A 22,607-nucleotide genomic window follows, 5' to 3' on the forward strand; every position below is an offset into this window, starting at 1 on the left:
ATACCCAGGCTTGAGGGCTGTATGTTGTGTGTGTGTGTTTTATTTTACTCTCCTTGTGGTGACCAGAAGTCCTCACAAGGATCATAAAACAAGGACAATTTGGACAAGTGGGGACATTTTCCCGGTCCCCACAAGTAAAAAGGCTGTTTTAGCCTTAGGGGTAAGTTTAGGGTTAGAATTAGGGTTAGTGTTAGAATTAGGTTTAAGGGTTAGGTTTTGGGTTAGGTTTTAGGAGTTAGGGTCAGGTTTAGGGGTCAGGGAATATGGTATTTTGAATGGGAAACAATTGTTGGGTCTCCACAAGCATAGTAAAACAAATGTGTGTGTGTGTGTGTGTGTGTGTGTGTGTGTGTGTGTGTGTGTGTGTGTGTGTGTGTGTGTGTGTGTGTGTGTGTGTGTGCAGTATAACTGAGTGTGCGTGTTCATGCATTTGGGCTTTTGCATCAATAGAGGAAATCGGAGTCTTTTTCATGTTTTACCCTTTCTCCTCTCCCTCCCTTTCTCTCTCCTTCCATCCATCTCTCTCCCCATCCCCAGTGGTGTACTGCCCTGAGCTGTCTCCTCCAGAGAATGGTTTCTTCATCCAGAAGGTGTGTAATAACCAGTTCAACGCTGCCTGCGGGGTGCGATGCCAGCCTGGCTACGACCTGCAGGGCAGCGGCATCAGACTGTGCCAGCCAGACGGGACATGGTCAGGCTCTCCGCCCAGCTGCAGAGGTGAGAGGGTGGTAGAACACACGCACGCACGCACGCACGCACGCACACACACACACACACACACACACACACACACACACACACACACACACACACACACACACACACACACACACACACACACAGTAATGAAGTATGCACATACACACACAGCAATAAAGTATGCACACACACAAACAGTAATGAAGTATGTGCATGCACACACACACACACACACACACACACACACACACACACACACACACACACACACACACACACACACACACACACACACACACACACACACACACACACACACACACACACAAACAGTAATGAGGTATCCACCCAGCACACACTCCACCCAGCTGCAGAGGTGAGAGGGTGGTAGAACACACGCACGCACGCACACACACCCACACACACACACACACACACACACACACACACACACACACACACACACACACACACACACACACACAGTAATGAAGTATGCACATACACACACACACAGCAATAAAGTATATGCACACACACAAACAGTAATGAAGTATGTGCATGCACACACACACACACACACACACAAACAGTAATGAGGTATGCACACACACACAAAAACAGTAATGAAGTATGCGCACACACACACACACACACACACACACACACACACCACACAACACAAAACGTAATGAAGTATGCACACACACACACACACACACAACACACACACACACACACACACACACACACACACACACACACACACACACACACACACACCTTAACCTCTCTAATGGTCCCTCTAACCCTAACCTTAACCTCTCTAATGGTCCCTCTAACCCAACCTTAACCTCTCTAATGGTCCCTCTAACCCTAACCTTAACCTCTCTAATGGTCCCTCTAACCCAACCTTAACCTCTTTAATGGTCCCTCTAACCCTAACCTTAACCCTCTTTAATGGTCCCCTCTAACCCTAACCTTAACCTCTTTAATGGTCCCTCTAACCCTAACCTTAAACCTCTTTAATGGTCCCTCTAACCCTAACCTTACCTCTTTAATGGTCCCTCTAACCCTAACCTTAACCTCTTTAATGGTCCCTCTAACCCTTGCCTTAAAATCTTTAATGGTGCCTCTAACTCTAACCTTAACCCCTCTAATGGTCCCTCTAATCCTAACCTTAACCTCTCTAATGGTCCCTTTAACCTTAACCTCTCTAATGGGCCCTCTAACCTTAACCCCTCAGGAATGGTCCCTCTAACCCTTGCCTTAACCTCTTTAATGGTCCCTTTAACCCTAACCTTAACCTCTATAATGGGCCCTCTAACCTTAACCCCTCTAATGGTCCCTCTAACCCTAACCCTTAACCTCTTTAATGGTCCCTCTAACTCTAACCTTAACCCCTCTATGGTCCCTCTAACCCTAACCTTAACCTCTCTAATGGTCCCTTTAACCCTAACCTAACCCCCTCTAATGGGCCCTCTAACCTAACCCCTCTAATGGTCCCTCTAACCCTAACCTTAACCTCTTTAATGGTCCCTCTAACCCTAACCTTAACCTCTTTAATGGTCCCTTTAACCCTTAACCCTTCTGATGTTCAACACATTCCTAAACATTTGTGAGTTACATCGGCCTATCAGGGAGACCACACACGCGCACATACTGTACACAAAACACACACGCACATACACAAAACACCACGCGCACATACTGTACACAAAACACACACGCACATGCACAAACACACACGCACATACTGTACACAAAAACACACACACACACACACACACACCGTTGTATATAGTCAGTAAGAGGGCTTGTTAAGTTTGGGCAGGGATGTGGGGAGTAGTAAGTTTGGGCAGGGTGTGTGGAGTTAGTAAGTTTGGGCAGGGTGGTGTGGAGTTAGTACGTTTGGGCAGGTGTGTGTGGGAGTTAGTACGTTTGGGCAGGGTGTGTGGAGTTAGTAAGTTGGGCAGGGTGTGTGGAGTTTAGTAAGTTTGGGTCAGGGTGTGTGGAGTTAGTAAGTTGGTGCAGGTGTGTGTCGGTGGAGGTTAGTAAGTTTGGGCAGGGTGTGTGGAGTTAGTAAGTTTGGGCAGGGATGTGTGGAGTTAGTAAGTTTGGGCAGGGTGTGTGGAGTTAGTAGTTTGGGCAGGGTGTGTGGAGTTAGTAAGTTTGGGCAGGGTGTGTGAGTTAGTAAGTTTGGGCAGGGTGTGTGGGAGTTAGTAATTTGGGCAGGGTGTGTGGAGTTAGTATGGAGACTGTCTGGCTGGTGTGTCAACGTATTCCCTGTAGATTGAGATTGTGTGTGTGTTTGGCTCATGCCTGTGTGCCTTCCTGCGCGTGCATGTGTGCGGGTGTGTGCGTAGACGTCTGTATGTCTGTCTCTCTGTCTGTCTGCGTCCCTGTGTCTGCATGCGTTCCAGTGCGGGACCTCCCAGCCAGTTAAGGCATCAGGGAGGGGGTCTCCTAAAAGCCTGTCTCTCAGTGGTGCTGAAAACCAACCCACTAAACCACACTCTTCTAGCCTCAGGCTGACACGGACCAGCCCTGCAGGATCAAGGTTTTATTAAGGGATATTTGCAGGAGAGCAAATGATAGTTCTCAGATAATATTTAGCTAATGTTTTAGACAGATGAATCATTCATTTTTTTTTAATTCCTCCATTTCATTTTTGTATCTCCTTCATTCTTTTCTACTTGGTTCCTCTCTCTTTTTGTAAATCTTTACCCCTCCCTCTCTCTCTCTCTCTCTCTCTCTCTCTCTCTCTCTCTCTCTCTCTCTCTCTCTCTCTCTCTCTCTCCTGTATTTTTGTCATTGCGGTCAGACCGACCAGTATCTAGGTTTTCCTCTGTGTTTCTCTGTTTGAACAACAGTGTGCTCCTGTCCTGCCCTATCACCGCCCCAGCACGGACACATGAACTGCAGCGAGGGTGGCGCCTCCTACAGGGCGGAGTGCGACATTCGCTGTGCGGAGGGCTACAGGCTGGAGGGAGACGCCAGGCTCAGCTGTCAGGCCGACTCACTGTGGAGCGGGATTCAACCACGGTGTGTAGGTAAGCCTGCAGGAACCAATTATCCCACTCTCCCCCTAAAACCCCACTGTACCCCACTAAAAACACAGCATCTAGAACAGGGTTATCTGGAACAGGGTTATCTAGAACAGGGTTATCTACTTTGGATGCAATTTGAATGGCGGTTATGGAGAGAGAGAGAAAGACTGCGAGAGAGTGCTCGCGCGAGCAATGATTTAAAGCAAAGATATTCAAGTGACAGGCTGTTTTAAAACTCTGCAGCTGCAACAACAACAAAAAATCTTTACAATAAAAAAAACAAGCCAGATGGAGATGGAGATGGGTAAATGAGACGTGCATTCGCTCTTTATATTACTGTAGCATAGACTATGCTGCAGCAAATGCAGGCCTACCTTTCACAAGAAAAAAAGTTCCCATGATGAGACGATAGGTCTACATGCACTGTGAACTGCGTGTCCCCACCCTGAGCGTTAATTCATCATGCAGAGGCCGTAGAGAAGACAGATTTAGACATTGTATATAATTTAACAGTTCCATTTCACGCCATGCTGTTCACATAAATCATTTATTATTATTGACCGTTATCTCGCAGCTATTTCTCCCGGGAAAAGGGAGTGGTTTTGGTAGCCGGGTTCCTGCCATTCAACCCCTAAAACCCCCACTCTACCCCCACTCTCACCCCTAAAACCCCACTCTACCCCACTCTCACCCCTAAAACCCCACTCTACCCCACTCTCACCCCTAAAACCCCACTCTACCCCACTCTCACCCTATAAAACCCCCACTCTACCCCACTCTCACCCTAAAACCCCCACTCTACCCCACTCTCACCCCTTTAAAACCCCCACTATACCCCCACTCTCACTCCTAAAACCCCCACTCTCTACCCACTCTCACCCCTAAAACCCCCACTCTACCCCACTCTCACCCCTTAAAACCACCCACTCTACCCCACTCTCACCCCTTAAAACCCCCACTCTATCCCACTCTCACTCCTAAAACCCCACTCACCCCCACTCTCACCCCCTAAACACCCCCACTCTACCCCACTCTCACCCCTAAAAACCCCCACTCTACCCCACTCACACTCCTAAAACCCCCACTCTACCCCACTCTCACCCCTAAAACCCCCACTCTACCCCCACTCTCACCCCTAAAACCCCCACTCTACCCCACTCTCACCCCTAAAACCCCCCCACTCTACCCCACTCTCACTCCTAAAACCCCACTCTACCCCACTCTCACCCCTAAAACCCCCACTCTACCCCACTCTCACCCCTTAAAACCCCACTCTACCCACTCTCACTCCTAAAACCCCCACTCTACCCCACTCTCACCCCTAAAACCCCCACTCTACCCCCACGCTCAACCCCTAAAACCCCCACTCTACCCCACTCTCACCCCTAAAACCCCCACTCTACCCCACTCTCACCCCTAAAACCCCCACTCTTCCCACTAAAACCCCACTAAAACCCCACTCTACCCCCACTCTGCCCCTTACCACACTCTCCCCACTAAAACCTCACTCTACCCTGCTCTTCCCACTAAAACCCCACTCTACCCCCACTCTTCCCACTAAAACCTCACTCTACCCCCACTCTGCCCCTTACCACACTCTCCCCACTAAAACCCCACTCTACCCTGCTCCTCAAAAAGTTCTACAGCTGCACCGTTGAGAGCATCTTGACTGGCTGCATCACAGCTTGGTATGCCAACTGCTTGGCATCTGACCGCAAGTACATCACTGGGGCTGAGCTCCCTGCCATCCAGGACTGATACCAGGCGGTGTCAGAGGAAGGCCCTAAAAATTGTCAAAGACTCCAGTCACCCAAGTCATAGACTGTTCTCTCTGCTACCGCACGGCAAGCAATACCGATGCACCAAGTCTGGAACCAACAGGACCCTGAACAGCTTCTACCCCCGAGCCATAAGACTGATACATAGTTTGATAAATAGTTAACCAAATAGCTACCCAGACTATCTGCATTGACCCTTTTTACACTAACTTTTTTGACTCATCACATACAGTGCTGTTACTGTTTATTATCTATCCTGTTACTTTGTCACTCTATTCCAAGTTACAGTGCATTTGGAAAGTATTCAGACCCCTTGACTTTTTCCACATTTTTTACGTTACAGCCTTATTCTAAAATGGATTAAATAAAATGTTTCCCTCATCAATCTACACGCAATACCCCATAATGACAAAGCGAAAACAAGTTTTTAGAAATGTTTGCAAATGTATAAAAAATTAAAAACAGAAATACCTTATTTACATAAGTATTCAGACCATTTGCTATGAGACTCGAAAATTGAGCTCAGGTACATCCTGTTTCCATTGATCATCCCTGAGATGTTTCTACAACTCGATTGGAGTCCACCTGTGGTAAATTCAATTGATTGGACATGATTTGGAAAGGCACACACCTGTCTATATAAGGTCCCACAGTTGACAGTGCATGTCAGCACAAAAACCAAACCATAAGGTTGAAGGAATTGTCCGTAGAGCTCTGAGACAGGATTTTGTCAAGGCACAGATCTGGGGAAAGGTTACCAAAAAATGTCTGCAACATTGAAGGTCCCCAAGAACACAGTGGCCTCCATGATTCTTAAATGAAAGAAGGGCCTTGGTCAGGTGACCAAGAACCTGATAGTCACTCTGACAGGACTCCAGAGTTCCTCTGTGGAGATGGGAGAACCTTCCAGAAGAACAACCATCTCTGCACCAATCAGTCCTTTATGGTAGAGTGGCCAGACGGAAAGCACTTCTCATTATAAGGCACATTACAGCCCTCTTGGTGTTTGCCAAAAGGCACCTAAAGGACTCTCAGATCACGAGAAACAAGATTTTCTGGTCTGATGAAACCAAGATTGAACTATTTGGTCTGAAATCCAAGCGTCACGTCTGGAGGGAACCTGGCACCAGACCTGAAATAGCTGTGCAGCGACGCTCCCCATCCAACCTGACAGAGCATGAGAGGATTTGCAGAGAAGAATGGGAGAAACTCCCCAAATACAGGTGTGCCAAGCTTGTAGCATCATACCCAAGAAGTCTCGATGCTGTAATTGCTGCCAAAGGTGCTTCAACAAAGTACTGAGTAAAGGGTCTGACAACTTACAGCACCAGTCAGGCATTTAGACACTCCAACTCATTCAACGGATTTTCTTTATTTTTGCTATTTTCTACATTGTAGAATAATAGTGAAGACATCAAAACTATAAAATAACACAAATTTAATAATGTTTAAGTAAAAGTATATTTGATTTTAGATTTTAGATTCTTCTAAGTAGCCACCCTTTGCCTTGATGACAGCTTTGTAGGTTGAATGTCTCTGTTTGGCTTCGGATGAAAGGCTTTCTAGACAAATATATATCTCACACACACACACACACACACACACACACACTCACACACACACACACACACACACACACACACACACACACACCACACACACACACACACACACACAACACACACACACACACACACACACACACACACACACACAGGCACACACAGACACACTCACCACACAGAGGCACCACCACAGGTCAGGCACACAAACACACAAAAACAGGGCAGAACGGTTGTGTTTTGCCCACAAACCTCCGGCCACTCGGCGTTGGCCTCTATTGAGTCACTGTCTCTCTCTCTCTTTCTCTCTCTCTCTCTAGCTATTTAAAAGCTACAGACGTGTACTGCCTAACCAAAGGCACTCATTTCCTTTGTGTTTATGGACTACAATCTCCCCCGGAGTAGGAGGATGAGAGAGCTGTGAGTTAAAGTGTGTTTGTGTGAAGGTCTGAGCGCGTCGCTACAGACGGTCATCATTACTGTTCCTTTCACAGTGGTACTTCAGCACTCTGGTTGCTGCTACTGCACCATGGGTTCAAATATCATTTGAAATCTTTTAAACACTTTAAATGTTTGCTTTAACCGGCCTGGAGCGCTAGGTGGGCGGGGTTGGGACTTTTGTGACTTTTCTATTGGTTCATTTGCAACAAGCATGCTCAATCAAGCCAAGTTTGAGTATTTGACAAGTATTAGAAGTAGTATTTGAACCCAAGTCTGGCTGCTACAGTGTTTAGTGTTTGTTTGTGTAGATGTGTAATGTGATCACTGATTCGCTAGAGAGGGATGGGCTGTTTTATTTTAATCTGATGAAATGTCTACTGTTGATTTTATAGTCCTCATCCCTGCCTTTTGCCTCGTAGCTTTTTCCTATTGCTTTTCCTACGACTCTAACTCCATCTAAAAGCCAATAGACTAGGTTCTGGGTCAAAGCCACACACACACTTTTTGTCCAACAATTCATACAACACCTTGTCTGTAATAATTTTGTGGTCTTAGAGACATTTCCAGAAACATTCTTGTTTCTTTTGTACTAAAACTGATTTACTGCTCCTGAAAATAGGTTTATTGCGACTGAGCAAGCCTTGTTCAAGGCCAGAGAGATTTGATCTCTGTAGGGTGAAAACTCAGGAAGCATGTTTATGTGCTCCAAGCTTTTTCTCCTCTCTTCCTCCCCCAGTTTAGTTACTGAGACTTGTTGTGCTTCTCTGCTTCATGTAGTGAACTCAATTTGTTGTGACTCTCTCTCTCTCTCTCTCTCTCTCTCTCTCTCTCTCTCTCTCTCCCTCTCTCTCTCTCTCCCTCTCCCTCTCTCTCTCTCTCCTCAGAGGTGCGTTGTCCCCCCATAGTGACTCTGAGGAACGTTCTGCGGTCGCCCTCTGCCTGTGGAAAGAGGGAAGTGAAGCCTGGCACCATGTGCCGCCTCGCCTGTCGCCACGGTTACAGTCTCCAGGGAGACGTGGACGCACGCTGTCTCGCCTCTGGGGACTGGAGCACTAACGTCCACAATGCCACCTGCACAGGTAACAGCACCTAGCATACTGTGTGAGTGTGTGCATACGTGTGTGTGTATGCGCAAGAGACAGTTTCCCATGCACCCCTTTTGCTATTTCTGTGCATTCCTTTCCATGTGAATGGTGCTAACCCTCTGCTGAGAGATGTCCCTAACACAAACCATACCAGAGCACAGCAGAACCAATCGCTGTGCTTGAGGACTGGGGGAACAACACTGTAATTGCATACAGCTTCTCCAGATGCTTTACAGGTGAAACAGGTGGCTGTAGAATGAGTTCTGTTTGGAGGAAAAGATGTCGTAAAGATAAAACGAGTGGAGAGAGGGATGGGGATGCCGTTGAGATGAAAAGAAAGGGGGTTAGAGGGTCAGTCATCCATAGGAGTTATAGAGGCCAGGGGGGAGTTATAGAGGCCAGGGTGGAGGTGGAGTTATAGAGGCCAGGGTGGAGGTGGAGTTATAGAGGCCAGGGTGGAGGTGGAGTTATAGAGGCCAGGGTGGAGTTATAGAGGCCAGGGTGGAGTTATAGAGGCCAGGGTGGAGTTATGGAGGCCAGGGTGGAGTTATAGAGGCCAGGGTGGAGTTATGGAGACCAGGGTGGATCTTCTCTGGTTCTGTTCTCACTGACACAGCTGCACTCCTCATCCCTCTCTTTTTTATATGGACAGAGTACAGAGAGAGAGAGGGAGGCAGAGAGAGAGAGATGGAGGGAGAGAGAGAGAGAGAGAGAGGGAGGGAGAGATAGAAAGGGGGGGAGGGGGAGAGAGAGAGAGATGGAGGGAGAGAGAGAGATAGAGATGGAGGGAGAGAGAGAGATGGAGAGGGAGGGAGAGAGATATGGAGAGAGAGAGAGAGACAGGGAGAGAGAGAGAGACAGGGAGAGAGAGAGACAGGGAGAGAGAGAGATGGAGAGAAAGAGAGAGAGAGAGACAGGGAGAGATGGAGAGGGAGGGAGGGAGAGAGAGAGAGGGAGGGAGAGATAGAGAGGGAGGGGGAGAGAGAGCGAGAGAGAGACGGAGAGGGAGGGAGGGAGAGAGAGAGAGATGGAGGAGGGAGAGAGATGGAGATGGAGAGAGAGAGAGAGATGGAGAGGGAGGGAGAGAGAGAGAGAGAGAGAGAGAGTGAGGGATGAGAAAGAAAGAGCTGACCTGGTTCCAGTCTATTACACTAACAGGGAAATATTTCCAGTCCAATAAAGGGAAAACCTTGTCAGATCTGATCAGAACGCTGTGTGTTTAAGAGGGATACCTCACTAAATGGATCCTTTCCAGCTGTGAACTTTCACACAAAACCCAGTAAAGCAGTCTTCTCTGTTGACATTGACCTACCTGGCTTAGCAAAGGTTAGAGAGAGTCTCATACACCCTAGAGCGGTGGTTCTCAACTGGTTTTGGCTACGGACCCAAATGGACCAGGTTGTCTCAGTCACAACCCAATATTTGCATTGTGATTCTTTATGCCGAAACGCAATCTGGAAAACTATTTTGAATGCTATATTGACAGTAAATGTAGCAGTTATATTAAACAATGGAACAACATTCACATCATTTCATTGTCAATAATTCCACATTTCTCATATACTTGGTGAAGAATGTTGGCAAGCTCATTTGTTTGAGACCACAAATATTGAAAATACTGTGATTGAAAAATAGTTTTCAAAGAATAAATCATTTAAAAAAAATGTAGCTTCATTATAATTTCGACACACTTTCTTCCTGGTATTAGTTGTTGAAACTTAGACTGGAGTATTTTTTTCATCCCCCGCAAAAAAATATTAAATAAATTAATCCACATTTGCAACCCACCAGTTCAGAACCACTATCCTAGAGGGTTAATGTTAAGGTAATTGATGTATAGAAAGACAGCGACAGCTGTAATCGGCAATGAGGTGATGTCAATAATAGAGACAGACACATAATTGGCTAAGAGGTGATGATGTCAACGTGGCGGAGTGTTTTAACTCTGTAATTAAGAAGAGGGGGCTCTGACGTGTTGCGTTAGAGGGGTCAGAGGTTAGGTGTGACATCACAGTCACTCCCTCAGTGTCATGACGACGTGTGATAGAAGGACGCGTCCCAAATGGCACTCCACTCCCTATGTAGTGCACTACTTTTGACCAGAGCCCGATGGACCCTGGTCAAAAGTAATGAGAATAGGATGCCATTTGGGACGAAGCCCAAGTCTCCTCCTGGGTTTGTTGCGTCAGTTCATGTCCTTCTTTACCGTTTATTGTTCTTAGCAGAGTTGGAGTTAATTCCGTCTAAATTCCTGTCAGTTGAGGAATGGCACTCCTATGAGTAAGTCCCATCATGTCCAAATTTAACTGACTGGAATTGAAACCAGATTGACTCCGACATCTTGCTTGTTAGGTTTTTGGGGGATTTTTTTGCCACCTCTTTATCCATCCACTCTGATTCTTAGGACTGTCGTTTGTCTGTTGTTTATTTTCTCACTCTCTCCATCCAGATTCGGAGCGCCCGTGGATCCAGTGCCCCAGAGACGTGGTGGCAGAGACGGACGAGCGGCGTGGCACTGCCAACATCAGCTGGAAGGTGCCCACTGCTACTGACAACTCTGGGGAGGAGGTGAGGAGAGTTGTCTCTTTTCCCCTCCAGGGTGTTAGTGTGCACCTCTCCTGAGGTTCATCTTTTCTCTGTGAAGAGCTTTTCCCAAAGAGCAACAAGGTGCAGAACATCAACTCAAACCAAGACCAAGCAGTAGTGTAAAGGAACAAGGGAAAAACTCTCAAGGAAGGAAGAATCCTTTACATGACTAATCCTCTGAAGGAATCAATGAGAGATGATGAATAATACTCCTAACAGTCATCTGTGACCTTTGCTCTCTAGGTCCTGGTCCAGGTGAAGCCTGTGTACACCCCTCCCCAGCTGTTCCCTATAGGAGAGGAGAAGATCATCTATACAGCGACAGACCGTGCTGGGAACCAGGCTAACTGCACCTTCACTGTCACTGTCATAGGTGAGGTCAGGTCACAACCACATCACAACCAACCACATATTACAACCACATCACAACCAACCACATCACAACCACATCACAACCAACCACATATCACAACCTCATCACAACCAACCACATATCACAACCACATATCACAACCACATATCACAACCTCATCACAACCAACCACATATCACAACCACATATCACAACCACATATCACAACCACATCACAACCAACCACATATCACAACCACATCACAACCAACCACATATCACAACCAACCACATATCACAACCACATATCACAACCACATATCACAACCACATCACAACCAACCACATATCACAACCACATCACAACCACATCACAACCAACCACATATCACAACCACATCACAACCACATCACAACCACATATCACAACCACATATCACAACCACATATCACAACCACATATCACAACCATATCACAACCAACCTTATCACAACCATATCACAACCAACCACATCACAAACACATATCACAACCACATCACAACCAACCACATATCACAACCACATCACAACCAGATATCACAACATCACAACCACATCACAACCAACCACATATCACAACCACATCACAACCAACCACATATCACAACCACATCACAACCAACCACATATCACAACCACATCACAACCAGATATCACAACATCACAACCACATCACAACCAACCACATATCACAACCACATCACAACCAACCACATATCACAACCACATCACAACCAACCACATATCACAACCACATATCACAACCACATCACAACCAGATATCACAACCACATCACAACCACATCACAACCCCATATCACAACCACATATCACAACCAACCACATATCACAACCACATCACAACCAACCACATATCACAACCACATCACAACCAACCACATATCACAACCACATATCACAACCACATATCACAACCACATATCACAACCATATCACAACCAACCATATCACAACCATATCACAACCAACCACATCACAAACACATATCACAACCACATATCACAACCACATCACAACCAACCACATATCACAACCACATCGCAACAAACCACATATCACAACCAGATCACAACCAACCACATATCACAACCACATATCACAACCACATCACAACCAGATATCACAACCACATATCACAACCACATCACAACCAACCACATATCACAACCACATATCACAACCACATCACAACCAACCACATATCACAACCACATATCACAACCACATATCACAACCATATCACAACCAACCACATATCACAACTATATCACAACCAGATATCACAACCACATCACAACCAACCACATATCACAACCACATCACAACCAACCACATATCACAACCACATCACAACCAACCACATATCACAACCACATCACAACCAACCATCAGATCACAACCACATCACAACCAACCACATATCACAACCACATATGACAACCACATATCACAACCACATATCACAACCAACCATCAGATCACAACCATATATCACAACCACATATCACAACCAACCATCAGATCACAACCATATATCACAACCACATACAACCAACCATATATCACAACCAAATATCACAACCACATATCACAACCACATATCATAACCACATATCACAGCCACATATCACAACCACATTTCCCAACCACATATCACAACCACATCACAACCACATATCACAACCACATCACAACCAACCATCAGATCACAACCACATACAACCAACCATATATCACAACCATATATCACAACCATCAGATCACAACTATATATCACAGCCATATATCACAACCACATATCACAACCACATCACAACCAACCATCAGATCACAACCACATCACAACCAACCACATATCACAACCACATCACAACCAACCACATATCACAACCACATATCACAACCACATATCACAACCACATATCACAACCACATATCACAACCATATCACAACCAACCATATCACAACCATATCACAACCAACCACATCACAAACACATATCACAACCACATCACAACCAACCACATATCACAACTACATCACAACCAGATATCACAACAACATCACAACCACATCACAACCAACCACATATCACAACCACATCACAACCAACCACATATCACAACCACATCACAACAAACCACATATCACAACCAGATCACAACCAACCACATATCACAACCACATATCACAACCACATCACAACCAGATATCACAACCACATATCACAACCACATCACAACCAACCACATATCACAACCACATATCACAACCACATCACAACCAACCACATATCACAACCACATATCACAACCACATATCACAACCATATCACAACCAACCACATATCACAACTATATCACAACCAGATATCACAACCACATCACAACCAACCACATATCACAACCACATCACAACCAACCACATATCACAACCACATCACAACCAACCACATATCACAACCACATCACAACCAACCATCAGATCACAACCACATCACAACCACCCACATATCACAACCACATATGACAACCACATATCACAACCACATATCACAACCAACCATCAGATCACAACCATATATCACAACCACATATCACAACCAACCATCAGATCACAACCATATATCACAACCACATACAACCAACCATATATCACAACCAAATATCACAACCACATATCACAACCACATATCATAACCACATATCACAGCCACATATCACAACCACATTTCACAACCACATATCACAACCACATCACAACCACATATCACAACCACCAGATCACAACCACATACAACCAACCATATATCACAACCATATATCACAACCATCAGATCACAACTATATATCACAGCCATATATCACAACCACATATCACAACCACATCACAACCAACCATCAGATCACAACCACATATCACAACCACATATCACAACCATATATCACAGCCATATATCACAACCACATATCACAACCACATATCACAACCACATTTCACAACCATATATCACAACCACATATCACAACCACATGTCACAACCACATGTCACAACCACAAATCACAACCACATATCACAACCCCATATCACAACCACATATCTCAACCACATATCACAACCACATGTCACAACCACATATCACAACCACAAATCACAACCATATATCACAACCCCATATCACAACCACATATCACAACCACATGTCAGAACCACATATCACAGCTATATATCACAACCACAAATCACAACCACATATCACAACCGCAAATCACAACTTTATATCACAACCACATCACAACCATATATCACAACCGCATATCACAACCACAAATCACATATCACAACCACATGTCAGAACCACATATCACAGCCATATATCACAACCACAAATCACAACCACATATCACAACCACATATCACAACTGCAAATCACAACCACAAATTACAACTTTATATCACAACCACATCACAACCACATATCACTACCGCATATCACAACCACATATCAAAACCACATATCACAGCTATATATCACAACCATGTATCACAATCACATATCACATCCACAAATCACATATCACCACCACATCGTAACCATAACACCACCTTATTGTAACCATATCACAACCAACATCACAAGCACATCACAGCAATACCAATGTGAAACGTGTGATTGCGATCAGGACCCTAAGTTTTCCCTGACCTCATGACCTGACCATGAAAAACTCCAGGCCCCAGTTATAGCCTACAGGCTCTAGTCATACTGTATCTTTTAAGTAGCGCCCAGAGTTGGTCCTGGTCAGGTTACGTTATCAGGAAATACTTCTGGTAGTTCCTATTTCCAATGACTCGGTTAGTGGGAGCGCGGTGCTTAGAACTCCAGAGTTGTGGGTTTGGATCCCGCGTGGGCTGCCACATGCAGTAGTCCCTTTGGATAAAAGCTAAATAACAAGTCTACACAGTAGTCACAGGTGGCAAACTCAAGTGTGCAAAGTGTGTAAAATAAGGGTGTCCAGTGTCACACACTTAATACTCTCAGAAACCAAGGGGGGAAGCACTGTGGTAGCCCCAAATATTTCCATATGCTATTATGAAGGAACGCAGTGGCTTTTCATTAGAAACACATGTTTAAAAACATACAGTACCACTAAAATGAAGAACATTTCAAACCCTATTTTACCATAGGGTTACACTATATTGTTATCCAATTGTGGGAATACTACTAACAATATACTAATATACTGATATAAGTCCTAATATAGGATAGCAATAGTGCTCAACACTAAATCAGTCCAATTAGTCCAGTTAGTTAACATTCAGCTGGAGATTGTTGGTTGTCATGGTCAAGCTTTGTCGTCTCCCTAACAACAGTGATGGTGTTCCTTTCTAGATACGGAGCCCCCTGTGATTGACAGGTGCAGGTCACCGCCCACTTTCCAGGCCACAGACACGCAGGCGGCCGTCTCCTGGGAGGTGCCACAGTTCTCCGATAACTCAGGTGTGTGGTATCCCAGACTGCACCTCTTCCGCTCCTTCTCTCTCTCTCTCTCTCTCTCTCTCTCTCTCTCTCTCTCTCTCTCACACTCCAGAGCGACTAATGGTTAGACAGGGTCATTTCCGTTGGGTGACTGGAAAAAGGAGCCAGAGAGAGAGAGTGAGAAATAATGGCAAAGTGTGTGCGGGTGTTTAAAACATTTTTTATTTAAACTTTATTTAACCAGGTAGGCCAGTTGAGAACAAGTTCTCATTTACAACTGCGACCTGGCCAAGATAAAACAAAGCAGTGCAACACAAACAACAACACAGAGTTATACATGGAATAAACAAACTTACAGTCAATAACACAGCAGAGAAGTCTATATACAGTGTGTGCAAATGAGGTAAGATAAGGGAGGTAAGGCAATAAATAGGCCATAGCAGCGAAATAATTACAAGTTAGCAGTTAAGCACTAGAGTGATAGATGTGCAGAAGATGAATGTGCAAGTAGAGATACTGGGGTGCAAAGGAGCAAAAATAAATGAATAACAGTATGGGGATGAGGTAGTGTGATGGGCTATTTACAGATGGGCTATGTACAGGTGCAATGATCTGTGAGCTGATGCTTAAAGTTAGTGAGGGAGATATGAGTCTCCAGCTTCAGTGATTTTTGCAATTCGTTCTAGTCATTGGCAGCAGAGAACTGGAAGGAAAGGCGGCCAAAGTAGGAATTGACTTTGGGGGTGACCAGTGAGATATACCTGCTGGAGCGCATGCTACGGGTGGGTGCTGCTATGGTGACCAGTGAGCTGAGATAAGGTGGGGCTTTCCCTAGCAAAGACTTATAGATGACCTGGACCCAGTGGGTTTGGCGACAAATATGAAGCGAGGGCCAACCAACAAGAGCATACAGGTCGCAGTGGTGGGTAGTGTATGGGGCTTTGGTGACAAAATGGATGGCAGGGGGTGTGTGACAGTACAATGGTGTGAACCAGACAGACAGAGAGACAGTGGACGTGCGGTATACAGGACAGTGTGTTTCTGTCATCACCATACTATTAGGGGCCGTGGTTTATTAGGGGCCGTAGTTCACTTCACTTCAGACATCTGAGAGATACAGGTATTTCTATTGGGAATATGCTGAACTATAGAAAAGTTTGTGGACATACGCACATCCTTAAAAATGTTGGTGCCAAAACGAATCTTCGTCAGACCTGACGGATGGAAACGTTGTCAATAAAGCAGTGAATTGGGAGCATAGTTAGTGTGTGCTTTACAGATATGCTAAGCTAGAAACACTTATGCAATAATATACTAATTATAGAGTCATATACAGTAATGTATATTCCTTCAGTTTACTATACCACAAAAAGTTACATCATAATTTCTACTATATATTGACAACTAGTGCTCCAGGGTCCTTGTCCAAAAACTGTCAGAGAGGTGTGCTGATCTAGGATCAGGTTCCCCCTGTCCATATAATCTTATTCATTATCATGTCAAAAAAAGGCAAAACTGATTCTAGATCAGCACTCCTACTCTGAGAGCTCTAACACACAGTGTTCGGTGCTGGCTAATATGAAGGCCATGGCGTCATAGATCACCTAATACTGAACCTCTGTGGCTAGCACAGAGAACACACACACACACACACACACACACACACACACACACACACACACACACACACACACACACACACACACACACACACACACACACACACACACACACACACATACATACTGTACACACATATACACATGTCAAAGGGTGATGTTAGTACTGGACCTCTCTGGCTGGCTGACCCACAGACTTGCTGACAGAGAATCTGGAGAGCTCATGTTTCAGTATGCAGTAAGGAAGTGTTTCTGTGTGTGTGTGTCAGTAAACAGCTGAGTCAGGAACAGTGTAATATATAGACAGGATATCAGACCTCCGCTATGTTTCAGTATGCAGTAAGGAAGTATTTCTGTGTGTGTGTGTGTCAGTAAACAGCTGAGTCAGGAACAGTGTAATTTATAGACAGGATATCAGACCTCAGCTATGTTTCAGTATGCAGTAAGGAAGTGTTTCTGTGTGTGTGTGTGTCAGTAAACAGCTGAGTCAGGAACAGTGTAATTTATAGACAGGATATCAGACCTCAGCTATGTTTCAGTGAGTTTGATGACCTCACTCAGTATGCAGACACAGGGTCTTGCTTAAATGCAAGCACAGGCATGCACACACACACACACACACACACACACACACACACACACACACACACACACACACACACACACACACACACACACACACACACACACACACACACACACACACACACTCACTCAGTCAGACAGATACACACAAACACACACACACACTCAGTCAGACAGATACACACAAACACACACACACACACACTTAGTCAGACAGATATACACACTCAGATAGACAGATACACACACTCAGTCAGACAGATACACACACTCAGACAGACAGATACACACACTCAGACAGACAGATATACACACTCAGTCAGACAGATATACACACTCAGTCAGACAGATACACACACTCAGTCAGACAGATATACACACACTCAGTCAGACAGATACACACACTCAGTCAGACAGATATACACACACACTCAGTCAGACAGATACACACACTCAGTCAGACAGATACACACACTCAGTCAGACAGATACACACACTCAGTCAGACAGATACACACACTCAGTCAGACAGATACACACACTCAGTCAGACAGATATACACACTCAGACAGACAGATACACACACTCAGACAGACAGATACATACACTCAGTCAGACAGATACACACACTCAGACAGACAGACACACATACTCACACACACACACACACACACACACATACACACACACTCTTACCCCGCCACACACACACACACACACACACACACACACACACACTACCTTCCTGCCAAGGTCCACACACGATATGCCATCAACAAGCAAACAGAAATAACCACGTTGTGGTTTTTAACCAAGGTGGCGAGACGACGTCACTCGGACGTTACTCCAACGTCAGCATGTTTTGTTTTTCCATCAGGCCCACGCCCTGATTCCCACACACACACACACACACACACACACACACACACACACACACACGCCCTGGTCCCTGGTGCTGCCTGGGTTATATTTAGTTGGAGACTGACTGCCTGGCAGGGGAGACACGGCCACTACTCTACGGTGTCTGTGTTAGACCAGTGGTTCTACTCTGCTCTACTCTACTCTACTCTACTCTACTCTACTCTACTCTACTCTACTCTACTCTACTCTACTCCACTGTGTCTGTGTCTAGACCAGTGGCTCTACTCTACTCTACTCTACTCTACTCTACTCTACTCTACTCTACTCTACTCTACTCTACTCTACTCTACTGTGTCTGTGTCTAGACCAGTGGTTCTACTCTGCTCTACTCTACTCTACTCTACTCTACTCTACTGTGTCTGTGTCTAGACCAGTGGTTCTACTCTGCTCTACTCTACTCTACTCTACTCTACTCTACTCTACTCTACTCTACTCTACTCTACTCTACTGTGTCTGTGTCTAGACCAGTGGTTCTACTCTACTCTACTCTACTCTACTCTACTCTACTCTACTCTACTCTACTCTACTCTACTCTACTCTACTCTACTCTACTGTGTCTGTGTCTAGACCAGTGGTTCTACTCTACTCTACTGTGTCTGTGTCTAGACCTGTGGTTCTACTCTACTCTACTGTGTCTGTGTTAGACCAGTGGTTCTACTCTACTCTACTGTGTCTAGACCTGTGGTTCTACTCTACTCTACTGTGTCTGTGTTAGACCAGTGGTTCTACTCTACTGTATCTGTGTCTGTGTTAGACCAGTGGTTCTACTCTACTGTATCTGTGTCTGTGTTAGACCAGTGGTTCTACTCTACTGTATCTGTGTCTGTGTCTAGACCTGTGGTTCTACTCTACTCTACTGTGTCTGTGTTAGACCAGTGGCTCTACTCTACTGTATCTGTGTCTGTGTCTAGACCTGTGGTTCTACTCTACTCTACTGTATCTGTGTTAGACCAGTGGTTCTCCAACCTCTCCTCGGGGCCCCCCAGCCGTTCCATGTATTTGATCTATTCCAGAGCTAGCACACCTGATTCAACTTGTCAACTAATCATCAAGCCCTTAACTAGGTGAACAGGTGAACTACTGTAGTACAAGGCTTCCCCTGGAGAGGGGGGACGGCTGGGTCTTTGTGTGTGCGTGTGTGCGTGTGTGTGTGTGTGCGCCTAGGACAGCATCTTTCTTTTTCTCTCTCTCTTTCTCTCTCTAATCCATCCATTCATCCCTTCATCAGTCCCTCCATCCATGAATTTATCCAGAAGGTAGTAATTACCCCCAGTCTGCCCAGATGATGATGATGATAACTATTTATTCTGGTGCCATGTGATGCTCTGAGGAAGAGACCAGCCGTTTCAACATGTGTCAACATGCCCTGCCTTTATATAACTTTTATGGTTAACCAGGATGAGAGTGACTCATTCTGCCATCTATGGTAACTGACCCAACACTGCTCTCTGCAGGGCTATTAATGATACTGTACTTTATCTAGGTGTCTTTTAAACATGACTTATTTTGTATTTTATTTTTATTTAACCTTTATTTAACTAGGCATGTCAGTTGAGAACAAATTCTTATTTACAATGACGGCCTACCCCGGCCAAACTCTAACCCGGATGGCGCTGGTCCAATTGCGCACCGCCCTATGGGACTCCCAATCACGGCCGGTCGTGATACAGCCTGGAATCGAACCAAGGTCTGTAGTGACGCCTCTAGCACTGAGATGCAGTGCCTTAGACCGCTGCGCCACTCGGGAGCAATGACAAGACATTTGACTTTCAAGGGTTAAACCAAGGATTTAAACCCATGATCCAACAAATGATAAGAAAGCCAAAGTACATAGTTGGTCTTTGCTTTAATGTCCCAGAGACGGTCTGCAAGATCATACATAAGTGTTAGTTGTTGTTTTTGTGTGTTGTGTACCATTCTCAGGTGGGCGTCTGAGTGTGTCCACCACGCACACACCAGGCTCTCTATTCCCTGTCGGAGAGACGGTGGTGAGCTACACAGCTACGGATCAGGCAGGCAACAACCGCACCTGCCACCTCACCATCACTGTACAAGGTAAAAGGAAAGAGCTTACTAGAGTTTACTAGAGTGTACTGGAGATGACCAGAGTATACTAGAGCTGACCAGAGTATACTAGAGTTGACCAGAGTATTCTAGAGTTTACAAGTTTATTCTGTACATCTATATCTGTACAGTGTTGTGGCTTTACAAGGTAGGCCTAAACACTACAGGCACTTAGATCTTTATTCAACTAAAGGATTTGTTTTAATGTTCATGTATTTATGTGATATTTAATATTTTTTTATTTGGTTTAAGCAGAGCTTCAGTATTTTGGAATAGGATGAAATCTCAAATCAATTGTTTGGTACTCTACTTCACATTTGCTATCCACTTTCTTTCCTTCCTCCATATTGTACTACATTACCTATCAACTGGGTGCACACAAAATAAGTACAATATGTATTTTATTTAATATAATTCAGCCAGCCCCATAACTACATTACCCATGAAGCTCTGTGTGTCTCTATTATATCCCAGGGTCTACATGTGAGCAGCCCTTCGTCCCAGTGAATGGGGAGTTCTCCTGTTCAGAAGAGGAGGACGGAGTCAACTGTACTCTGTACTGTGAAGACAGATACAGCTTCACACAGCAGGCCGTCCACAGCTACTTCTGTGCCAACAACGGAGTGTGGGAGCCGCCACACTCGCCCGACAGACCCGACTGCTCCTGTGAGTGACCTTAATCATAGGTTACATCCCAAATGGAACCCTATTCACTATATAGTGCACTACTTTGAACCCTGATCTTTGGGTACGGGTGCCATTTGGGACACATACCTGTAGTACATTTTCTTTGAGAGTTTATTTTCATCACTTTGGTGCAATTTTCACAAGTATGTGAAGCTCAAGGCAGATAATCAAAAAGGCAGTTTTTCAAAACTCTAAGCACATTTTCAATTGACTAAGCTAACATATGGAATTGTTTTAAGATGGTCATACCATGGATAATTTAGCTATTTGATTTTGAATTTTAGGACCCCTTTAGGTATAAAAAATATATAAATTCAAATGATTTGATAAAATATTGAATTTGGCCTTTACTATAGCCCATAGAAATGCATTGAACAGCACATTCACGAATGGCAAAAAAGACAGTCAAAAAATGTATCATAAGGAATAAGTATTTGAAGTGTCTGTCCTATATCTAGGGGCTATAAGAAAGCTCAGGAAATATGGGACAAAGCACCTCCATAATACCATTAGTTTGTATGGGTTACCTTCAGACGAGTCCCGTGACACTTGTGGGGGTCGTAGAACAAAATGCAAAACACCAGCGGGTTTGTGAGAGTCGCCCCTCTTCATATTAGTTTGTAGCTCAAACGGTTTG

The 22,607-nt window shown here is 44.9% G+C and overlaps 1 protein-coding gene across 1 annotated transcript in view; it reads left to right on the plus strand.

Moving 5' to 3' along the window:
• LOC115194961 (sushi, von Willebrand factor type A, EGF and pentraxin domain-containing protein 1) overlaps window positions 1-22,607 on the plus strand; it is a 162,527-nt gene that overhangs the window by 72,391 nt on the left and 67,529 nt on the right. The window contains exons 7-14 of the mRNA XM_029754865.1: window positions 538-717; window positions 3,573-3,752; window positions 8,415-8,609; window positions 11,065-11,183; window positions 11,445-11,574; window positions 16,009-16,116; window positions 21,143-21,274; window positions 21,758-21,949. Coding sequence (XP_029610725.1) covers window positions 538-717; window positions 3,573-3,752; window positions 8,415-8,609; window positions 11,065-11,183; window positions 11,445-11,574; window positions 16,009-16,116; window positions 21,143-21,274; window positions 21,758-21,949 — 1,236 coding nt within the window. The remainder of the gene's footprint in view (window positions 1-537; window positions 718-3,572; window positions 3,753-8,414; window positions 8,610-11,064; window positions 11,184-11,444; window positions 11,575-16,008; window positions 16,117-21,142; window positions 21,275-21,757; window positions 21,950-22,607) is intronic.

The sequence above is a fragment of the Salmo trutta genome, chromosome 5 (genome assembly GCF_901001165.1).
Source record: "Salmo trutta chromosome 5, fSalTru1.1, whole genome shotgun sequence".
NCBI classification, from domain to species: Eukaryota; Metazoa; Chordata; class Actinopteri; order Salmoniformes; family Salmonidae; genus Salmo; species Salmo trutta.